The sequence below is a fragment of the Caretta caretta genome, chromosome 1 (genome assembly GCF_965140235.1).
Source record: "Caretta caretta isolate rCarCar2 chromosome 1, rCarCar1.hap1, whole genome shotgun sequence".
Taxonomy (NCBI): domain Eukaryota; kingdom Metazoa; phylum Chordata; order Testudines; family Cheloniidae; genus Caretta; species Caretta caretta.
In genome coordinates, this window is record NC_134206.1 from 68,838,809 (window position 1) to 68,859,900 (window position 21,092).

General features: G+C 43.5%; 1 protein-coding gene across 5 annotated transcripts in view; it reads right to left on the reverse strand.

The window, feature by feature from the left end:
• The window catches only part of DIAPH3 (diaphanous related formin 3), a 530,405-nt gene that overhangs the window by 268,231 nt on the left and 241,082 nt on the right, over nt 1-21,092 (reverse strand). For all 5 annotated transcript variants that reach the window (XM_075128866.1, XM_048851760.2, XM_075128870.1 and 2 more), the window contains one exon: nt 20,539-20,633. In XM_075128866.1, coding sequence (XP_074984967.1) covers nt 20,539-20,633 — 95 coding nt within the window. The remainder of the gene's footprint in view (nt 1-20,538; nt 20,634-21,092) is intronic.

Here is a 21,092-nt window from a genome sequence, read left to right on the forward strand (position 1 = left end):
AGTATAAGTAGTTGTATTTAGTCATTAGAGCTTCGTAGTTAGAAATTCAAAATTGGAGCGTGGCTGATGAATATGCTTCGTGTCAAATAAGTGTAAGTGTTCCCAATCTCAGTCTAGATGCCGGGAACAGGAATGGCACTGATGACCTTTCTCTTGCACCGCATTGACCACCACAGATTTCAGGGTGAAAGAACAGAAATGCTGCATCTTTCACCAGAACATAGTATTTTTTGTCAGCAAGTTTGCAAGTCTGAGGGAAGGACGCCAGGGTCTGCCAGAGCAACTTTGTGGGATCAAGAAGAGACTCATTGATTGGTAGTGCAATCTTAAAAGAAGAGGTATGTGCAGCAGTTTATGCTACTGGTCCTTAATTTCCTCTAAGGGAATCTGCAATTCTGAAGAATAATTCTTCAAAATATCTGAATTCGTCAGCAGCTATAGGCGGTGGAGACACGATAGCCTCATCAGGGGAAGAGGAAGAGAAACGTAATGTTGGAGGAGTTTTCTCCTCCAGTTTCTCCTCTTGTTCTTCCTCCTCATTTGGTACCAGTGGAGGTTCCAGCTCTGGAAGGCAAGAAACCATTGGAGAATGGAGAGGTGTAGGTCTCCAGCTTTGCTCCATTGGGAGTTTCCCAAATTGTGCCCTGTACAAGGCCCAAGGGTCCCAATATGGCCAGTGTAGAGGAAGTGGAACATGTGGTTGCATCCATGGTGGTACGTACTAAGATTGTGGACCAGATGTAGATTGTGCATAATGAGGATGAGTAGATGGAACTTGTCTGATAGACAAGGGTGCGATGGAGACCTCTCCTCCTCATCACTGGGGAAGCGAGAAAGGGAGGAGTGTTGAGAATCTGGAGAGGATGGTGGAAGTGGTGGAGGTCACATCTAAGGAGAGGCAACTCTCAAGAGTGTCAGATACCAGCAGGGTATATCAAGTCTTGTGGAAGGGGGAAAAGCATCAGCGGTGCCAGCGTATGACTCGGAGCTGAAAGAGGGTGTGTTCCCCTGAAGAGTCGAACATGGAACAAGAGACTTTGCCGGCGCCAATGACTTTGCCAGCACCAACAACTTGCTCGGTGCCAATGGCATCATCGGTGCTGAAAAGGACACCGGTACCAGCAGTTTTTTCAGTGCCATAACTCCTGAAGTCGTCCTGTCTTGGTCTCCAGAGCTGACAGATGGTGCTGAGGGAGCAGGTCTGCCCGACTGGGTCTTTATACCCTTGCTTCATGCCAGTACCAGAAGTAAACGGACGGGCACTGGAGCTATGTGCCGTCAGATGACGTTGAGGAAACTGATCTTGCAGGGAACAGTGTTCTGGCAGGCTGTGCCTCAAAGTGTGAGGAGGGAGCCTGTTTCTTTTAATCTGAGCAAGAAAGACAACTTTCTCTTCAATGGACGTGGGAAATGAGGATCAGCTGACTACCTGGCAGAGCGAGAGCGCCTCACTGGAAGGGAGTCCAGGCCTGTGTCCGATACAGATCACAGTGATTTCTCCGTAAGGAGTTTTAGCCAAATGTCCAGGTCTTTTCTGGCTCTGGCTACCAGGCTGTCTCAGTGGGAACACTTTTGTGGGATGCGTCTCTCTCCCAGACAGCCAATACACTGTGGGTGGCCATCCAACACTGGCAAGGTAAATCCGCAAGACATACGCCTCTTAAAATTTAAAAGAAAAAATTAAGCACCTGGACGATAAGCTTGCAACTAACTGCGGAATATAAAAATCAAATACAGAGCCAGATGCTCAGGTACACCAGAGCAACAAAGATCTGCATGTATTTGAACAAATTTTCATGGATTTGCATACATTCAGGTACAGCACTACCCTGGTGAGCTGTTGCAACATCAATACCCTTCTCTTTCACACACACAAAATGGGGAATCTGGAAGAGCCAGACAGATGCTGGGAGCGCAACCAGCAGAGCTCAATGGGCTGAACACTTAAGACAGGTGGGAAACAGGGGGCCAAAGCAATGCCTACTACATACGCTCAGGGAGACAGCTCCTATTTGCCTTTCTTCTCATTCAGACAGCAAATGAGAAAAGAAAGCCAATCAGAGGAGGTTTCTCCTTAGAAGTCCCGATTATTTTCCCTCAGACCCTTGAAATGTCTGAAAACCTGTAGTCTTTTGGAAAAACAGCTACCAGTACTGGGAGCAGGTGGCTTTCTACCACCTTGCTACTCATTTTCCACAACCCCCAATCATGGAGGCTACAAGGAACTAAGACAGTTTCTGGAGCAAGTTAGAACAACCCCAGGGCTACTTCAACTTGTGCCAGCGGATAACAGCTCCTGAAGTACTGCACTGCTAATCAGAATAGCTGGAGCACATCAGACTATAGCCACACCCCTAAGCAACCTAAAAGAACCCTATATAAAGGAAGAGTGCAAGACCAGGAGTGGCTGACACATGGGCATCAGCTTAAAGTGCATCTTTGCACTACTGTAGCAGCACAGAGAGAAAGTTAGGAGGGGCCAATGTTCTATAACTCAAAATCCCACCTGAAACACACACTCATCACTGAAGGCTTTCAAAAAGATCAACCATTCCTTTTAAAGTTAAATGATTGCTACAGAAAGTTAGACATTAATGTGAGACTTACAAAATGGCACGAATAGTGATCTCCTTTTATTTTCTGGGTTTAAGTAAACTATGTAATTGTGTATTCTGCATGTTCTCATTTTTTAATTTCATTTCTATATAAGGGCCACAAGTGAATCAACCTGTTAGGTAAGGAAGTAATATTCAACATTCACTATTTACTGTCAGTGATATAATTAGTTTGTTTCTGTACCCACAAAGTTCTTTCTTCTCTATGTAAAAAGAGAAACTGACAGCCACTCAAAGCGAAGAAACCAATTCCAAAGTGGTAAAATAATGAGTTAGAAAAACAACTCAGAATTACACAAAATAATATTTGTCTTATACATAACAGCTGTGAGCGGTGCATGTATTTAATATGGATATGTATTAAATACTATAAACATTAGCACATTTTAAAAGGTAAGATTTTAGAATCCTATGAACCAACTGACCCTATCCCCCACTTTCAACACAGCAGAAACATACCAAGTTAGCAACCTGAAAGCATAAACCCTATTTTTGAGTTTTCCTTCTGTTCTTAAAAACAAAGAAATCAGACTGAACTTTCTTACTCAGGAACCCTTTCATCACTAAATTATGTATGAGCGACCAGTATAAACTGTAATGATGTCCCACTGTGAGGCAGGCAGTTTTCTCAGTGGGTTCCTCAAACGCTGGCCTTCCCTTGGTTTCTAAGGTAAGGGAGGCCCAGTGGGTCATGCTCCAGATAATCCTTTCCCTCTGGATTTGGATTGTGAGGCCTCCTCTCTTCTCTTCTATGAAGCTGGGTACTTAAAGTTGGTGGGACACTTCTGACCAAGAGGCAAAACTGAGTTTTCTCAAGAGAATATGAGAACAGCTGGATCTCCTTGTGCTGCTCGAATATGACTACTTGCAGACAGCTCTCTTCCCCAAACTCTGTGCCTGTCTGAGCTCAGTGCACATATGTGGGCAGTCCCTGGAATGAGTTGCTTTCTGGACTGAAGTTGGTTGCCCTGGTATGTCTGCTAGGCTCCTGGTCAAGTAACTCCGCCTTCCCCTCTTCTTAACTGTTCCATCCCCCATTTCTGATATGGTTCTCAAACATCATCTAGGCAGGCAGTTTCAGTTTCAAAAAATGAGAAGTAGGCTACAATAGATAGCAAAGAAAATCAGAAGTTATTAAATGTAGAAAATTAAGAAGGGAAGCTAAAGACTTGTGGGAAATATCCAGGGATCAGCAGTTTTTTGCATTAACAAACAGTTTTTAAAAACATATTAAGAACAAAAGAAATCCGAACAATGGAATAGGACCTTTACTAGATGATAAAATTCCTATTAATTATGCCAAAAAGGAAAAAGTATTCAATAAACATTTCAAACACAATGCATTTTAGTACAGAATGGACAAACAACTCAACATGAGCTCCCAGTACGATGCTGTGGCAAAAAGGGCTAATTTGATCCTTGGATTTATAAACATGGGATAAATAAGTAGGAAGAGGGAGGTGATATTACCTTTGTATACAGCACTGGTGAGACCAACAACATAATACTGGATACAGTTCTGGTGTCTAGTGCCCACATTTTAAACAGGACATTGAAAAACTGGAGAGGATATAGAAAAGAACTGCAAAAAATTATTCCAGGGCTGAAGAAGTGAGCCTTGCAGTGACATACTTAAGTGCTCAGTATTTAGCTTATCAAAAAAAAAAAAAAGAAAAAAAAGATCAAAAGGTGGCTTGATTACATTGCATAAGTACCTTCACCAGGAAAAAATACCAGGTACTAAATACCAGGCCTAGCACAGAAAGGCATAATAAGAACCAATGGCTGGAAAATGAAGCCAGATTAATTCAAATTAGAAACAAGACACACATTTTTAATAGTGAGGTTGATTAATCATTGGAACAAACTACCAAGGTAAGATTCTCTATCATTTCATATCTTCAGATGAAGACTGGATGCTTTTCTGGAAGATATGTTTTAGTCAAAACCATAGTTTTGGCTCAATCCAGGGGTAACTATATGTAATTTGCTAGTTTGTAATATAAAGGCCAGACTAGATCATTTTATTGGTCTCTTCTGGCATAAAAATTTATGAATCTATGAATAACATGGTGCTCAGAACACCATCAGCAGCTGGTGGCCCAACTACATTAGGGTCCCAACATTGTTAATACCAGCAGAGTGAGTAGACAAGACTTTATAGATTTTTCAACATTTACTGCCGTGGGTTGGGCTAGCAATGTCCACAAGATCTAGCTGCAGACTAGTAAACAGAGTAATACTCAATCTTTATGAGAGCACCTGCAACCTGACACATCCCAGAGCAACAAATAGGGCTGTGACCTAAGTTCCCTCTAAGCTGCGTAGCTGCATAGCCATGCAGCTGCCTATTAAGCCCTGTATAGGGACTCAGGGCTATAGTGTGGAGAGAGGCACCCCTCCCCACAAGCCCCAGTGCGGACCTGCCGCAGGAGGGAGAGGCGCCCCTGCTCGCTGGCCCCGGCGTGGAGCTGCCGCAGTGGGGAGATGCGCCCCTCTGCACTGGCCCCAGCATGAACCTGTCTCAGACTTGCCGTGGCCGGGGGAGAGAAGCCCCTCCCTCAGCCCACCCCAGCCCAGCCGGGGCTGCTGCAGCCAGAGAGAGGCACCTCACCCCCAGCCCCAAGCTGCTGCAACAAGAGGAGGTTGAGGGGAGTCCTCTTTCCCACCACAGCCCTGGGGCAGCCTGCACCCCAAACCCCTTATCCCAAGCCCCACCACAGAGCCTGCACCCCAACACTCTGCCCCAGTCCTGAGCCCTCTCTCACACCCTGAACCCCTCATCCTCGGCCCTATGCCAGAGCCTTCACCCCTTGCACACAACTGTCTGCCTCAGCCCTATGCCCCCTCTCATACCCTGAACCCCTCGGCCCCATCCCCACCACATGAATTTTGTTATGGGCCCCAATATGAAGGTAATACACATCACCTTCATATTGGGGCCCATAACAAAATTCATTCCACACATGGATATAAAAAATTAGAGGGAACACTGGCTGTGACCTTTCTTGGGATTCCCTCAAAGACTTTTTTCCACTCAGCTTCCCAAAAACTCAGTTCAACTCCAGACTTCATCACTCATGTATCTGAATTTGGCACAAAACAATGCTACACTGAGCATCACAAAATGCTACGCTGGGCATCACAAAATGGGGAAGAGATGGCCAGCCCTCTGTGGAGATTGAGGTGGTTAGGGACTATTTAGAAAAGCTGGACGTGCACAAGTCCATGGGGCCGGACGAGTTGCATCCGAGAGTGCTGAAGGAATTGGCGGCTGTGATTGCAGAGCCATTGGCCATTATCTTTGAAAACTCGTGGCGAACGGGGGAAGTCCCGGATGACTGGAAAAAGGCTAATGTAGTGCCAATCTTTAAAAAAGGGAAGAAGGACGATCCTGGGAACTACAGGCCAGTCAGCCTCACTTCAGTCCCTGGAAAAATCATGGAGCAGGTCCTCAAAGAATCAATCCTGAAGCACTTGCATGAGAGGAAAGTGATCAGGAACAGCCAGCATGGATTCACCAAGGGAAGGTCATGCCTGACTAATCTAATCGCCTTTTATGATGAGATTACTGGTTCTGTGGATGAAGGGAAAGCAGTGGATGTATTGTTTCTTGACTTTAGCAAAGCTTTTGACACCGTCTCCCACAGTATTCTTGTCAGCAAGTTAAGGAAGTATGGGCTGGATGAATGCACTACAAGGTGGGTAGAAAGCTGGCTAGATTGTCGGGCTCAACGGGTAGTGATCAATGGCTCCATGTCTAGCTGGCAGCCGGTATCAAGTGGAGTACCCCAAGGGTCGGTCCTGGGGCCAGTTTTGTTCAATATCTTCATAAATGATCTGGAGGATGGTGTGGATTGCACTCTCAGCAAATTTGCGGATGATACTAAACTGGGAGGAGTGGTAGATACGCTGGAGGGAAGGGGTAGGATACAGAAAGACCTAGACAAATTGGAGGATTGGGCCAAAAGAAATCTGATCAGGTTCAATAAGGATAAGTGCAGGGTCCTGCACTTAGGACGGAAGAACCCAATGCACAGCTACAGACTAGGGACCGAATGGCTAGGCAGCAGTTCTGCGGAAAAGGACCTAGGGGTGACAGTGGACGAGAAGCTGGATATGAGTCAGCAGTGTGCCCTTGTTGCCAAGAAGGCCAATGGCATTTTGGGATGTATAAGTAGGGGCATAGCGAGCAGATCGAGGGACGCGATCGTTCCCCTCTATTCGACATTGGTGAGGCCTCATCTGGAGTACTGTGTCCAGTTTTGGGCCCCACACTTCAAGAAGGATGTGGATAAATTGGAGAGAGTCCAGCGAAGGGCAACAAAAATGATTAGGGGACTGGAACACATGAGTTATGAGGAGAGGCTGAGGGAGCTGGGATTGTTTAGCCTGCAGAAGAGAAGAATGAGGGGGGATTTGATAGCTGCTTTCAACTACCTGAAAGGGGGTTCCAAAGAGGATGGCTCTAGACTGTTCTCAATGGTAGCAGATGACAGAACGAGGAGTAATGGTCTCAAGTTGCAGTGGGGGAGGTTTAGATTGGATATTAGGAAAAACTTTTTCACTAAGAGGGTGGTGAAACACTGGAATGCGTTACCTAGGGAGGTGGTAGAATCTCCTTCCTTAGAGGTTTTTATGGTCAGGCTTGACAAAGCCCTGGCTGGGATGATTTAACTGGGAATTGGTCCTGCTTTGAGCAGGGGGTTGGACTAGATGACCTTCTGGGGTCCCTTCCAACCCTGATATTCTATGATTCTATGATTCTATGATCAAACTCAAACGCATTGGGATCGATGTAGGGTACATCATAGGTCCAACGTCATACAGAAACTCTCATTTTTGTATACATTTACACATCTCATTGCACTTATTGTACATGGCATCAAACATTTTAGGACTGGTTTGGTTAATTAATACAAACCAGTCCCTGTACCACACGCTCTGTCCACATGTTGTCCATGTTTTGACTTCCTCTTTACCTCATCTCGACATTCCTAACTTATTTTGTCCCTTATAATCTAGTTCATAGTAAACAGTTTCCTGAGTGTTCTCCTGAGTGTTCTCCCTCTGATCTTAGTTAGCTCAGACTTTGTCTTTTTTAGCCTATTGACCTATTTACTTGTCTTATTAAGCAGCCTGTTTCAATTTGATGATTGGATTTACCTCCCTAATCTCATCTTCCAAAGAACAAGGCCTCCCCCTCATGTATTAACTACTTATGTCAGGCCAGGCCTCAGCTATAACCCTAAGAGCCTCTCAAAGCCGAACGGCAGAGGACCCACTTTACCGAAACTCATATCAGGCCTGACACACTCACTACACTCAACACACTGTTGTGATAATATTTATCACAAAGGTATCCCATAAGATTTCATGTGAACTGGCAACACACTGGAATAAACACCATTGTGTGGTGTGTATACACGTTGTGTAAAAAGAGTTATGTACATGCGCTAGAAATATGTTCTTCAAATGTGTTTTGGAAGGCAATGGACACACAAGTGTGCCCTAGACACAGGAATGTTGTTTTGCCCAGTTACCTGTGTCTCCAATTCAAATTAAGCAAGGAAAGGCCAAAGACAAAGGAAGTATATTTTTATATCTAAAGTAAACAAAATGATTAAACCAACCAGAGAAGCATATTAACCAGAAGAGGAGGAAGACAGCATGGCATCCGCACAAGCAGAAGGGAAGAAAAATCGATCTGGGGATACATCTGAAAGGTTTACGGGACTATAAAAAGAAGAAAAAAACTCCTTCGTTTTCCATCTCTTACTCCTGTGGGAATTCGGCGCAACGCAGAATTTTGCGGAAATTAATGGTTTTTGCACATATTTTCTTTCTCCCACAGAAATGGGCTGCACTGCTGCTGGCCGCCACTAGGGGCCGCTGGACCTGGCAGAAGCCAGCTCTCAGGTAGAAGACACTGCATGGGCAGGGGGAGTAAGTAGAGAGGTCCTAGCAACTGCAGTTCCCTGCACGCCCTGAGGGAAGGAGATAACAGCACGCAGGAAACTCCACAAAAGCCTGGCTGGGACCCTGTTTCTTCTTCTGGCTCCCTGACCAGTAGGGGGGCTGGTGTCTGGGCTGCAGGGGCCATGGCTGGCCTCTGGGAGGAAGGGGGCTGACATCTGGGCTGGGGGACCACAGGCTGGGCTCTGAAGGGGGAAGAGATGCAGGTATCTGGGCTAGAGGGCCCTCCACATATGGACTTGGGGGGAGGGGATTCACATGTATTGGCTGGTGGTGGGGGGCCTGGAGCTGGTCTTCGGGGGAGGGATTGAGGGTGTCTCGCCCTCCAGCTGGGCTCTGCAGGGGTGTGGGACTGAGAAACAGGAACTGGGTTGTCATGTGGGTTTCTTTAACTCTCTACTCCTGGGGAAAATGTTGTGTGACTGTATTGTTACAGACATATTTGCTGACGGGTATTTTGCGATAAATAACCAAAATAATTGAAATGGGAATGAATATGTAGTGTTATTCTGACAAATAAAATTTGCAGAATTTTAAAATATTGTGTGTAGAATTTTTTCATTTTTTGGCACAGAACTCCCCTCTTAGGGACATAGAGAACAGTACCCTTTAAGACAGTGGATCGTATTGGCCTCAAGGGCAGGAGCCGCTGACAGCTTCCTATAAGAAGCAAAACGGTTTTAGGCAAAGATATAGCTCACCTAAACTAAGTTTTAGGCACTAGAAAGTGTGTTATTTTTGTTTTATTTCTAAGACTTTTCTATCATTTTATTGTTGCCCAGTATCACTTAAATGTGCAAAAAGAAAAGGAGTACTTGTGGCACCTTAGAGACTAACAAATTTATTTGAGCGTAAGCTTTCAAGCTCACGAAAGCTTATGCTCAAATAAATTTGTTAGTCTCTAAGGTGCCAAAAGTACTCCTTTTCTTTTTGCAAATACAGACTAACACAGGCTGCTACTCTGAAACTTAAATGTGTGTTCTTTATTAATAAACGTATTCTTGTTTTATTTCAAAACCACCTCTCTGCTGTATATTAAAATAAAGTGTGGGACCTCAGCTAAGCTGATTGGCTCATGTGTACTGTCTATTTGGAGGCAGCAAACAACTTCTGTGAGTGCCCAGTGAGAGGGACTGGACAATGCGGAGAGACGTGTCTCTAGAAAACTCAGGAACTGGTGTTCACTGATTATTACCTGCAAGGCAATGTTAAAGACTGGCAGCGTCTCGAGACGTTTGCTGGTGAAACAGACAGACTGGCATGGCAGGGAGCTGGCACACAGTCTAATCTCCAGCAAAGCTCACTCTTGCTCAGGGAGAAGGGTAACACAGTGGCCGACAGTTCTGGGCTGCCTTTAAGAGAGCGTTGCAGGGGTGTGCTCTCCTTGTTTTCCCCCATGCTTTCTGCTTTGCAGGCTAACTCCTGACCCTGTTGCCAGAAGAATTGGTTTCTCTTATGCCTGCTGCATTTTGACTTCATTGTCCAACAATGAGTTTGACCCCCTGAAGACCTCCAGCAGTCCAAAAGAGCAGGAAAGCACAACACTTACTTTCTAAGAAAACAAAGCCACGAGGGGGATATTTTTTTCCTGCAGTCAATCCATGTGGCCTCTGAGATGTATCACATTCAGTAAAGACATGTGAAAAGCACTATACTTAGGAAGGGAAAAAATCGAATACACAAATACAAAATGAGGAATAATCAACTAGGCAGTAGAACTACTGAAAAGTATCTGTGGGTTATTGTGAATAGCAAATTGAATCTGAGCCAACAATGCGATGCCCACTCTACTCAGCACTGGTGAGGCGTCAGCTGCAGTACTGTGTCCAGTTCTGGGAACCACATTTTGGCAAAGAAGTAGATAAATTGGAGAGAGTCCATAGGAGAGCATTTTGATAGAAGATTTAGAAAACCTGACCTACAAGGAATAGTGAAAAAAGTGGGCATGCTTAGTCTTGAGAAAAGATGACTTGGTGGGGGGGGGGGACCTGATAACAGTCTTCAAATATGGTAAGGGCGGTTATAAAAAAAAAAAGGGTAATGGTCAATTGTTTTCCAAGATAAAAGTAATCAGCTTAATCTGCAGCAAGGAAGAATTAGGGGGAAAAAACTTTCTAACTATAATGATAGTTAAGCATTGGTATAGGCTTCCAAGCATTGGTGTAGGTTGTGGAATCCCTGCCATTGGAATTTTTTTTTTTTTTTAACAGTTTAGACAAGCACCTGTCAGACTTGACCTACGTTTACTTCGTCCTGTCTCAGAAAAGGGGGCTAAACTAGATGACCTCTCAATGTACCTTTCAGTCCATTTCCATATATTTCTGATTCTGTAATTATTCTTAGGAGTCCCTTTGGGTAGCGATGACCTGAATGGGCTCTGCTATCTGCATCAGCTCTGGTTTGATTAATCTTCACTGTACTTATGTTTGTGCACACATCCCTAAATTGCTTAGGACTGACACAATGCCTAGTTCTAGCTCATCAGTAGAGCAATGTCCCTGGGAAGCCCTGTTTATGTCCTCTTTAAAACGGTACTTCCCACTCCTATAGTTGCAATTAATAATGAGACAGGACTTAGATACTCCAGTCTGTCAGACTGAAAGAGATGATTAGAAGGTCTGGAGAATCCTCCTTTGGATTCATAGCCAGTGTCCTTGTCTTTTTCATTCTCTCTCTCAGAATCAAGTAGTCTCTACATACTTCTGTACAATGATTCTTCAGTCCATCCAGTTAATGGTCCTTCAGCTTTAAATCTGACTATTGTTTCTCCTCTGTCAGCTCAGTTGTCCATTAGCGATGAGGAAGTTACTAACCTTGTGGAGTAATGATCATTCTTCAAGATATGTCCCCCTCTGGGTGCTCCATTGTAGTGTCCCTATGAGTGCTCTTGCATCTCTGCACTGCTGATTGAGAACTTTGATAGCAGTGTCCATTTGGCCTGCACGTGTTGTCCCCCCTTCATGCTTTGCCACGAGGCTAACCAGCACTCCATGAGCAAAGCCCCTTCAGTTCCTTCTCTATCGCAGAGTCTTTGACAAGAACTCACAAGAAGAAGGGAGGGTCGTGGAGCACCCACAGGGACACACATCTAAAAGAACCATTATTACTACACAAGGTGAGTAACTTCCTCTTCTTCTTTGAGCAATGTGCCAATGAATGCTCCGCTGTAGCAGTATCCCAAGCAGTATCCCTAATGGGAGGCTGGGGCTTCAGAGTCATGTCTGTTTTGGATGACAATACTGCGGAGCTGAAGATAGTGTCAGAAGCAGAGTCCCCAGTAATCGCATAGTGTTCTGCGAAGGTATGCACAGATGGCGAGGTTGCTCCCTGCAGATTTCCGAAATTGGAACATTCTTGAGGAAGGCAATAGAGGAGGAAACTGACCTCATGGAGTGTGTGCAGATCCTAGATGGTGGTACTGTTATGAACCTGATAGCAGTATTTGATATAGTTTGAGACCCATTTGGAGGGTCTCTGGGATGACACCGCTGCACTATTAGACCTTTCCACAATGGAGAGGAAAAGCTTAGGAGATTTCCTAAAGGCTTTTATCTTGTCCAGGTAAATGGCCATGGCTCTCCTAACATCTTGCGTGTGCAGTATAGCCTCCCTGTTATCACGGTGATGCTTAGAGTAAAAGGTTGGGAGGTGAATCAACTGATTTATGGGAAAAGATGAGGTCACCTTGGGGATGAACTCTGGGTGTGGCCTGAAAGTAACTTTGTCCAGAAAAAATATTGTTTAAGGGTGTGCGCCATCAGTGCTGTTATTTCCCCTACTCTTCTTGTCAAGGTGCCTGCCACCAAGAAGGCTGTCTTCACAGACAGGTATGTGAGCAAACAAATAGCCATGGGTTCAAAGGGCAGCCTAGTCAGGCTCTTTACTACTAAGTTTAGGTCCCATGTTGGGGTAGGATGTCTGTGCTGGGGGAAGAGCTTTACTATACCCTGAGGAATCACTTTATGGTTGCTTATGAGAACACTGAGTATCCCTCTATTTATTGATGGAAGGCTGCTATGGCTACTAGGTAAACCTTGAGTGAACTAAGAGATAGCGCTGATTTCTTGAGAGGCAGTATATCATCGAGAACCATTAGGAGAGTAGTAGATGTCAGGGAAATTTGTTTGGAATTACACCAAATTTGAAACCTGGTATACTTTTGCAGGTAAATACAACAGGTATCCAATTTCCTACTGTGTAGTAACCACTTCCTGTATGTCTTTCTATGCGCTGGAAGTGTGAAGGAGCCAGGCCTTGAGTAGGAGTATCCACATGTTGGGAAGGAGAACATGTTCTTCGTTCTGCGAGAGGAGGTGTGGAGTGTGTTGCAGAGATCAGTGGGCACACTGCCAATTGTGACAGGTAAGGGTAACACGTTTGTCTCTGCCAGGAAAGAGCAATCAGTATGACGTTTCCTCTCTCTCTTTTTATTTTTAACAGGACTTTCACTAGTAGAGGGAATGGGGGAAAGACGTATAGAAGGTCCTTGTCTCACAGAAGGAGAGCGTCCCCTAAGGAGTGTTGTCCTAGTCCTGCCCTGGAGCAGTAGCATGGACATTTCTTGTTCAGGTAAGTGGTGAACAGGTCTATAGTTGATGTCTCCCTCCATCTGAACATGTTATGTAGTACTGCTGAGTTAATCTCCCATTCGTGGCTCTGTGGGAACTTGCAGCTGAGACTATCCACTATCATGTTTTGTACTCCTAGAAGGTAGGCAGCTGATATTGTGACGCTGTGAGAAATGCACCAGTTCTATAGATTTAGTCCTTCTTCACAAGGAGACCACAATCGGGTGCCTCCCTGGTGATTTATATAGTACATGCATGCTATGTTGTCTGTCAAGACTCTTGTGTGTGTTCCTCTGATTAGCAGAAGGAAGTTGGTGCAAGTATTCCTGACCGTTCTGAGTTCGAAGAAGTTGATGTGATGTGAAGAGATATCTTCATAGATGATCACTTGCCCTGTGGCTAAGACTGTTGAGTGTGCACCCCACCCTATGAAGGATGTGTTGCTGGTGAGAAGTAATGATGGGGAAGTTTGCAAGAAGATGATCCATGTGCAGACATTGCTGGGTCTTTCCACCAGTCCAGGGAGTGTTTGACTTTGGTGAACAGTGATAGAGGTTTGTCTAGTCTGTCTCTGTTCGGCCTGTAGACCAAGTTAAACCACAGCTGGAGGCACCTCATGTGAAGTCTGACATGAGATATCCCAGAAGTTGGAGTCCATGTCTGGCTGATATTTGAGGTCTGCTTTTTACTGCCTCTATGAGCGTGGCCAAGGTGTGGAACCTGTGCTCTGTGGCTGAAGTGCCCTTGTCTGTCATGAGTCAAGATCGTCTCCTATGCACTCTAGGTGCTGTACGGGGTGAACGTTGAATTTTGGACATTGATCTATAGGCCCAGCTCTGTGAAGAAGTCTACAGCAGTTTGGGTGACCTGGAGGGCCTCGTTGAAGCAGTGGGCTCTGAGGAGACAATCATCCAGATAGGAGTAGATTATAATCCCCGGGAGCGTAGGTGAGCTACCACTTTGCAGAGGACCTTGGGGAATACTCTCTGAGCCGATGAGAGGCCAAAGGGGTGTACTCTGTATTAGTAATGATCCTGGCCCAGGGTAAAATGGAGGAATCATCTTTGGGAAGGTAGGATCGATACGCAGAAATAGGCATCCTATAGGTCGAGGACCAAGAACCAATCTCCCTGTTCCAAAGATGAAATCATTGCTGCTAGTGTGACCATCCTGAATTTTTGAGCTTTGACAGATTTGTTCAGTGCTGAGGTCTAGTATGGGTCTCCAACCTCCCCTCTTTTTGGTTACCAGAAGATAACGAGAGTAAAAACCTTGGCCTTAACTTGGGCTTGAGAAAATGAATCACTGGCCTCTTACGCACCAGGGAAGGCACTTGGCCACATTCCTATGAAACTATTTAAACATTTTGGCCACATTCTCATGGAATACAGCCCATTTGGAAACCCATGCAAACACTTCTCCCTTTGAACACCCAATCAATTCAATATATTAGTCTTCACAGCATAGTACTCTGCACCAGAGTATATATCCATTTTAAAATCTGTACCTCTCCCATAAGAAAAAGGGATTGCACTGGTTTCATCCTACGCTGAGATAATGTGCCTATCCGCTTGAAAGTGACGGTATAAACACTTTTGGGCATCTTCTAGTCTCAGGTTGGACAAGAAAGGGGTTGGACTTACTGGCAGCTGGGCAGCACAACTTGGGCTAGTGACCCCCGAATCAGCTCCTACTGAAACTCTTGCCTCTCTTGGACGAGATGACAGTCTGGTTCATCTTCAAAAATTGAATCTATGCTTGTTGAGTTTCTTCCTGTTGTGGTGCATCCTGGTTTAGCTGCTGCTCCTGTACAGTCAATCATTTCAGAACTTCCTCTATTTTTCTCCTTTTTGCGGTATGACCAGAAATTCCACTATCAGTATCAGATGTGAATGAAATAAGTCCCCATCATTTCTCAATATAGTATAATACAGACAGACAAGTTTGGCATCCAAAACTCACACCTTACATGGGTACTTTTTTATTCTTAAGAAAAAAAATAAACATAAATCTTAGCCTTAACTTCCTCCTGAGCCAGCTGTTTCTGAAGATTTTCCCCAACAGATGTTCATGAGGTTCTCAAAAACTACTATGATCATCACTACAGAAGAGCCTACAAATAAAACAAAATAATAAAACTCTCCTCTGTCTAACCCTATGCCATCTACCTTACCTTTAGACACTATATTTTATCCTTCAAAGCCTGCACTAGTGAAACTCACCTGGCCTAGGGTATATCGTCACTACCTAGCCGGATTGGTGGGCAGCGATCGATCCAGCAGGGATCGATTTATCGCTTCTAGTCTAGACATGATAAATCGACCCCTGAGCGCTCTCCTGTCAACTCCTGTACTCCAGCACTGCAAGAGGTGCAGGCAGAGTCAACAGGGGAGCAGGAGCAGTTGACTCACCATGGTGAAGATACCACGGTCAGTGGATCTAAGTACGTCAACTTCAGCTATGTTATTCACGTAGCTGAACTTCCGTAACTTAGATCGATCACCCCCACAGTGTAGATCAGGGCCTAGTGAGTCTATATCTCTCTGAGATCCTAGACCTGGACATCCTGTCACAACAAGGAAGACACGTGCAAATGTTAAGGATCTCTAATTTGCCCACATTGTCCATGGAAAGTATTTTCATTTACTGGTTCAGTGGTTAAATGTAACCAACTTTGCAAGTGAACACAAGTCTAAGAACTTTAGCACTTGAGGAATGACTTAGTTATAATTTAACCTTAAGGGCAAAAATGTATTTTCTTCTCTTTATTCCCCCTCCCATTTTTGGAGGGAGAGGGGGGGAAACAGAACAAAAACAATGTTAATGGTTAAATAGTTCAAAATATGCTTTCAGAGTTTACATCTCATTAAGGTAGGTGGTTGGGGGGAAGACTAGGTTTGTTTCTGTTATTTATTGACAGGAGTCAGTTTTTTGCAAGACTGGGTTATTTGAGTAGGAGCACATTCGTATTTTTTTGAGACAGATTTTCAAACAGAAAATTATTTACTGGTAGCTCTGTTTCTCATAGTCTCCTCTTCTCTCCTCCTGTGACAATGGATAAACGGCAGACAGCAGAGAAAAACAAGATACACAATAATAAAGAGGCAGAGCACATCACCCACTGGAAAGGAGGGTGGAAGGTAGGATAAGAAAAAGAGGAGACTATGACAAACAGCTAAGTAATTTTCCCTTTTTGTATGTCTACCTTCTCCTATCCTCTGACAGGGTATTAAGAGAGACACAGTGCACGTATCAAGCAGTAAACCTAGGAAGCAGAGCTACCTTACTGTGTCAATAGCAGAACCCTGCAGCCAAAGAAGGCATCCTGGGAAGCAGAGATAAAGACTTACAAATAGTGAGGAGACAACCACATTGCCACCTTACACAGCTTGGAAATGAATGCTCAGCATTCACTGCCCATGAAGCAGAAAAGTCTTTCATTACATGGCATCTTGCAAGTTGGGAACAAGGCCATCGCCTCATTACACATTGTGAGAGCACAACCTGAGACCAGGACCTAGCAATAAAGGAGAACCTCAGAGTTACAGACACCTCCGAAATGGAGGTTGTTCATAACTCTGAACAGTGTCTTCACCTCCTACCAGTAAGTGGCTGCCTCACGGGTGTGGGTAGGGACAGGAAGCCCAGATGTGGCTACCTTTAAGATGCAATACAGGCACAGTACAGTGTTTGCCCCCCACTTTTTTTTTGGTCCCCACTGCTGCCCGATTGCTTATTTCTAGTTCCACATGGTGTCCAATTGACTGGTCAGTCCATAACTCTGGTTTTCATACCTTTGAGGTTCTACTATAGTGATTTTATCTGCAGTCTTGGCCCGTTGCAACCCTCAAAATAGACAAACAGTTGCTTTGACATTCTAAAGTCAAGAAGGGAAGAACACACAACATTCAATAAATGCTGTGTCTCAACCTCAGGATGGTGGGGAGAGAGATGCCAGGACGAAGAGAGGAAGAGCAATGGGTTTGTTCAGGTGGAGCTAGGTACTCTCCTTGGGAACAAATTCAAGAGAAGGCTGAAAACCCGTCACTTTTTCTGGAAAAAGGTGACAAATAGACTACGTAAAGAAGTTCAACTTACTCTTCCGTCTGAAATCCCTGCAACACTAATGGCTGTCCTGAAGGAAAGAAATCTGCACTAGGAGCTCAACTGGGGGTTGCATTAGAACCTGCAGGATGTAGATCAAGTCCAACTGTGGAATCTCTTGATGAATCACTAGTCTGAGTCCCTTTTTGAATACTAATGGCAGAAAATCTAAACCACCAAGTAGTAAAAAGGCAGGCAATAATGGTCTGATGTCACATCAAGCCATAGAGATCTTGCAGATCAGAATAAATGAGAGAGGCAACAAGCAGCTTTCTGTTGCTCTATTGACAGTCCGTCACCTCAGCCAAGAAACCTCCCTTTAAGAAAGACTTCCTTCAAAGAGCATGCAGCTACCCTGAGATGAGGGTGATGGCAAAGCACATGGCTTTCAGAGAGCAGGTCTAGCATCTTGGGAAGTGTTCACAGGAGAGTTCACTTCTAGGCCTGTCAGATCTCAAACCAGCAGCAGTGGAGTTACTATGAAGCTAGGAAAAAGAGTTTTATCCTGTCTGACCTTTTTCATCACTCTCAGAAGCAGGGGAAGCAACATCTCACTTTCCCATTTCAACTCCATAATAAGCACTGCAAAGGAGAGTGAGGGCTTGGAGGGGGTGGGGGAATCTGAAAATAAAATAAGGACACTTGATGGATACCATTAAGAAAAATAAATGAAGTGTCTTACACTCTGGCAATGGCCTCAAAAATGAAAGAACTGAGGCTCTATTCTCCCTTAACAGTTTCTGACTGAGCCAGTCTACAAGCACGTTTTCACAGCACTCCAGCACTATTGCTAGAAGGCAGGTTCTAGCCAAACACCTAAAAGCATTACCTCTGAAAGGAGGGGAGCAGTGCCAGTACCTCCTTAACAGATGGCAGAAGCCATCACTGTCTGATTGTCACTACAGACAAACAGAAGGATGTTCAGGACCTGGGGCTCCCAAATTAGAAGAATAAGATGGGAGCTCCGTAGCTCAAGAAGCCTGACATTCCCCTCACATTCTTCCATGGGTCAAGATCTGGGTTGACATATTACCTGGATACACAGCCCCAACCCAAGAGACTCAGGTGTGGAAGGAGAAAACCACAACTTTAGAGGTCCAAATTTACATAGGAATAATAAGGTTTCTTCCAGTGAAGAGAGGGCAAAAGGAAAGACTGCCAGGGCCAGAGTCACCGTCCTGTGAAGGTGAGATTTATGTATACAACACTGCTCTCTTGCTGCTCGTATGAGATATCATAGTATTATCTGTTAATTCAGTGTCTTACAACAGGAGAAGAAACACACAATGACAAGGAAATGATACACCCTTTAAAAATATTGTATATATTATATATACACACACTGAAGAACACCACTTCTGAAGAGAATAACTTTACGATAAGTCTCTCCATCCTCACTTAGTTATCAGATTGGCTCCCATCCTCAAGAGAAATGGCAGACTCCCAAGTATAGTAGTTACAATGAATGCTGGTCTATAGTATACATTTTAGATACTACATTTTTACTGAAGGATAAAGTTGAAAACAATTGAGCCAAATCAACCAGGAAAAAGAATTTAAACAAAATAATGAGAATGATAATTGGGAACTGTTTAAGAACATTATACTAGATTCCCCAAAAAAGCCAAAATTACGTAGTCAAGAAAGAAGGTTATACTGATTTTAAAAACAGCCTCATTTAGAGGGGATGTAAAAGCAGCTATAAAAATAATCATTGTTAAAAAAAAAGCATCTATACATCTGAGACTGACTTATTCAACAAAAGACTTTTTTTCGAACATACTGGTCACTACATAAACTAATAATAATGGGCTTCATAAATGCTGACTGCCGCAGGAAATGCAACTTACTTGGTGCTACATTAGTTTGGAGAGTGCCCTGAATCAAGAATTTCTGGTATGAAGTGAGTCAAAAGACCTATTTAATGGTATGTTGGAGCCCTTCTCCTTAAGTTTCATTCTTGGATATACTCTTGATACCTGGAGGTTAGCTGGTAACAAGGTAGCATGGTTTAAATATGTAGCTTTCCTTGCTAAAAAATTAATCCTGAAAAAATGGAAAAAAGTTGATCCCCACCAAACATTGATTCCTGGCTCAGTGATATGGCTGACCTCACAGCTAACAAATAACAAATAACTAGCATTCTGCAGAATGAAAAAAATCAAATCAATTTGGGCTGCCTTTTTAAAGGTCTATGATTAATGCAAATCCTGAAGAAAAATATGTCCCTTCCCCTCCCTTTATCCTAACCCTGTAATTACTTTGTGTATTATGATTAATCAGATATTTTGTTATATTTATATATATGAAGATATATATATCTCCATCCACACACGCACACACATTCACACACCAAATACAAAAAAAGGGAAAGTTGATAGCAATCAATATAAATCAGAAGCTAAGTGTAGAAAATTGATAAGGGAAGTAAAAGGACCTAAGAAGAAATCTCTGGCCAGGAATGTTAAGGACAATAAGGAGATTTTTCAGTAGCAGAATTGTTAATCATGACACAGAAAAGTCAGAAGTGTTCAAATAAATATTTCTGTTCTGTGTTTGGAAGATGATGTAGTCCTATTATATGATGATGAAATACTTATTCACAATATATAAGTATGTCTACACTGCGCAGCCCTTTCAGGGTAGAGTACATACATGGCTAGCCCCTCCCCTCTCTGAGATTCTTTTGTCCCCAAATAGAACTGTATTGATTTTCTGCTTTGAATAAAATGCTGTGTAATGTGAAGTGCTGTACAATTACACTCCAGGGAAGCATTTACAGATAAGCAGCTGCTGAAGATTTCTGAAGGTAGGATCCCCGATCAAGTAAGCTCGAATTGAAAAGAAAAATCTTTTTCTGCCTAGTTAATGACCAGGAACAATGTGACAGCTTTGTGCAATACAGGTGAAGGTAATGCAGTATGTTCCACAAAAAATAATTTTGCAGGTATGGTAGAAACAAAAAAATATTAAATATTGGTTTATCTGTCTGAATCCATACATAAAGTAGAGTTGCATTCTGGATGCTGGTAATAAAGAAGCAGATATTAAAGCAGAATATAAATTAAAGTGTTTAGATAAGATTTATCTACTCTGCAAATGTAAAAAAAGATTGAGTTTTGTTTGCTTACTAGAAATGCTAAGAGACTAATTATGCAGCAATGATTTTCCAACTGAATAATTTGTGTTAAGAGTTTTTGTCAGTAACAGGTTTCAGTTTAATGAGACGCTTACACTGAAATATTGGTATTTAAACCGCCTGTCAATTTACATACCTGAATCATGGTCTCTGCCAGCTGTGTTTCATCTACTTCCAATATCATCATTTTGATTTCCTCATAAGGCACTCGGAAAGAACCAAGGAAAATTGCTAGAACAAAAACATAATACATAATGAATGGAGATGTAGTAAGAAGCTGATCTTTCACTCTACTTACAAAATAAACACTAAATGGATTGTAGAATTCTACAGGCCACCCAAACATTGCATATGATACTATGGATAAGAGATAAAACTTTTTATGCAGATTTTGAAGCTTTTATAATTTTTAGTGTGGCTCTTCCAGTCCTCTGGCAGATGAATTACTGCATCAACAGATGCTGCAGTAACGATAGCAAGAGAGACAAAAAGAGTCCTTGCTCTAGGAGAGCCACTCATCATTTATTATATTATTTGTACACGTTTCCCCTTTACCGCATAGGAATCTCAGCTCTTCCCCTCCCCCCCCCTTTTTTTGAGAGAGAGAGAGAGAGCGTGCTATCTTTAGCGAAACCCCTGAAAATTGCAAAACAATCACATTCCTTGAATAATACTTTTGTTTGCTGTAGT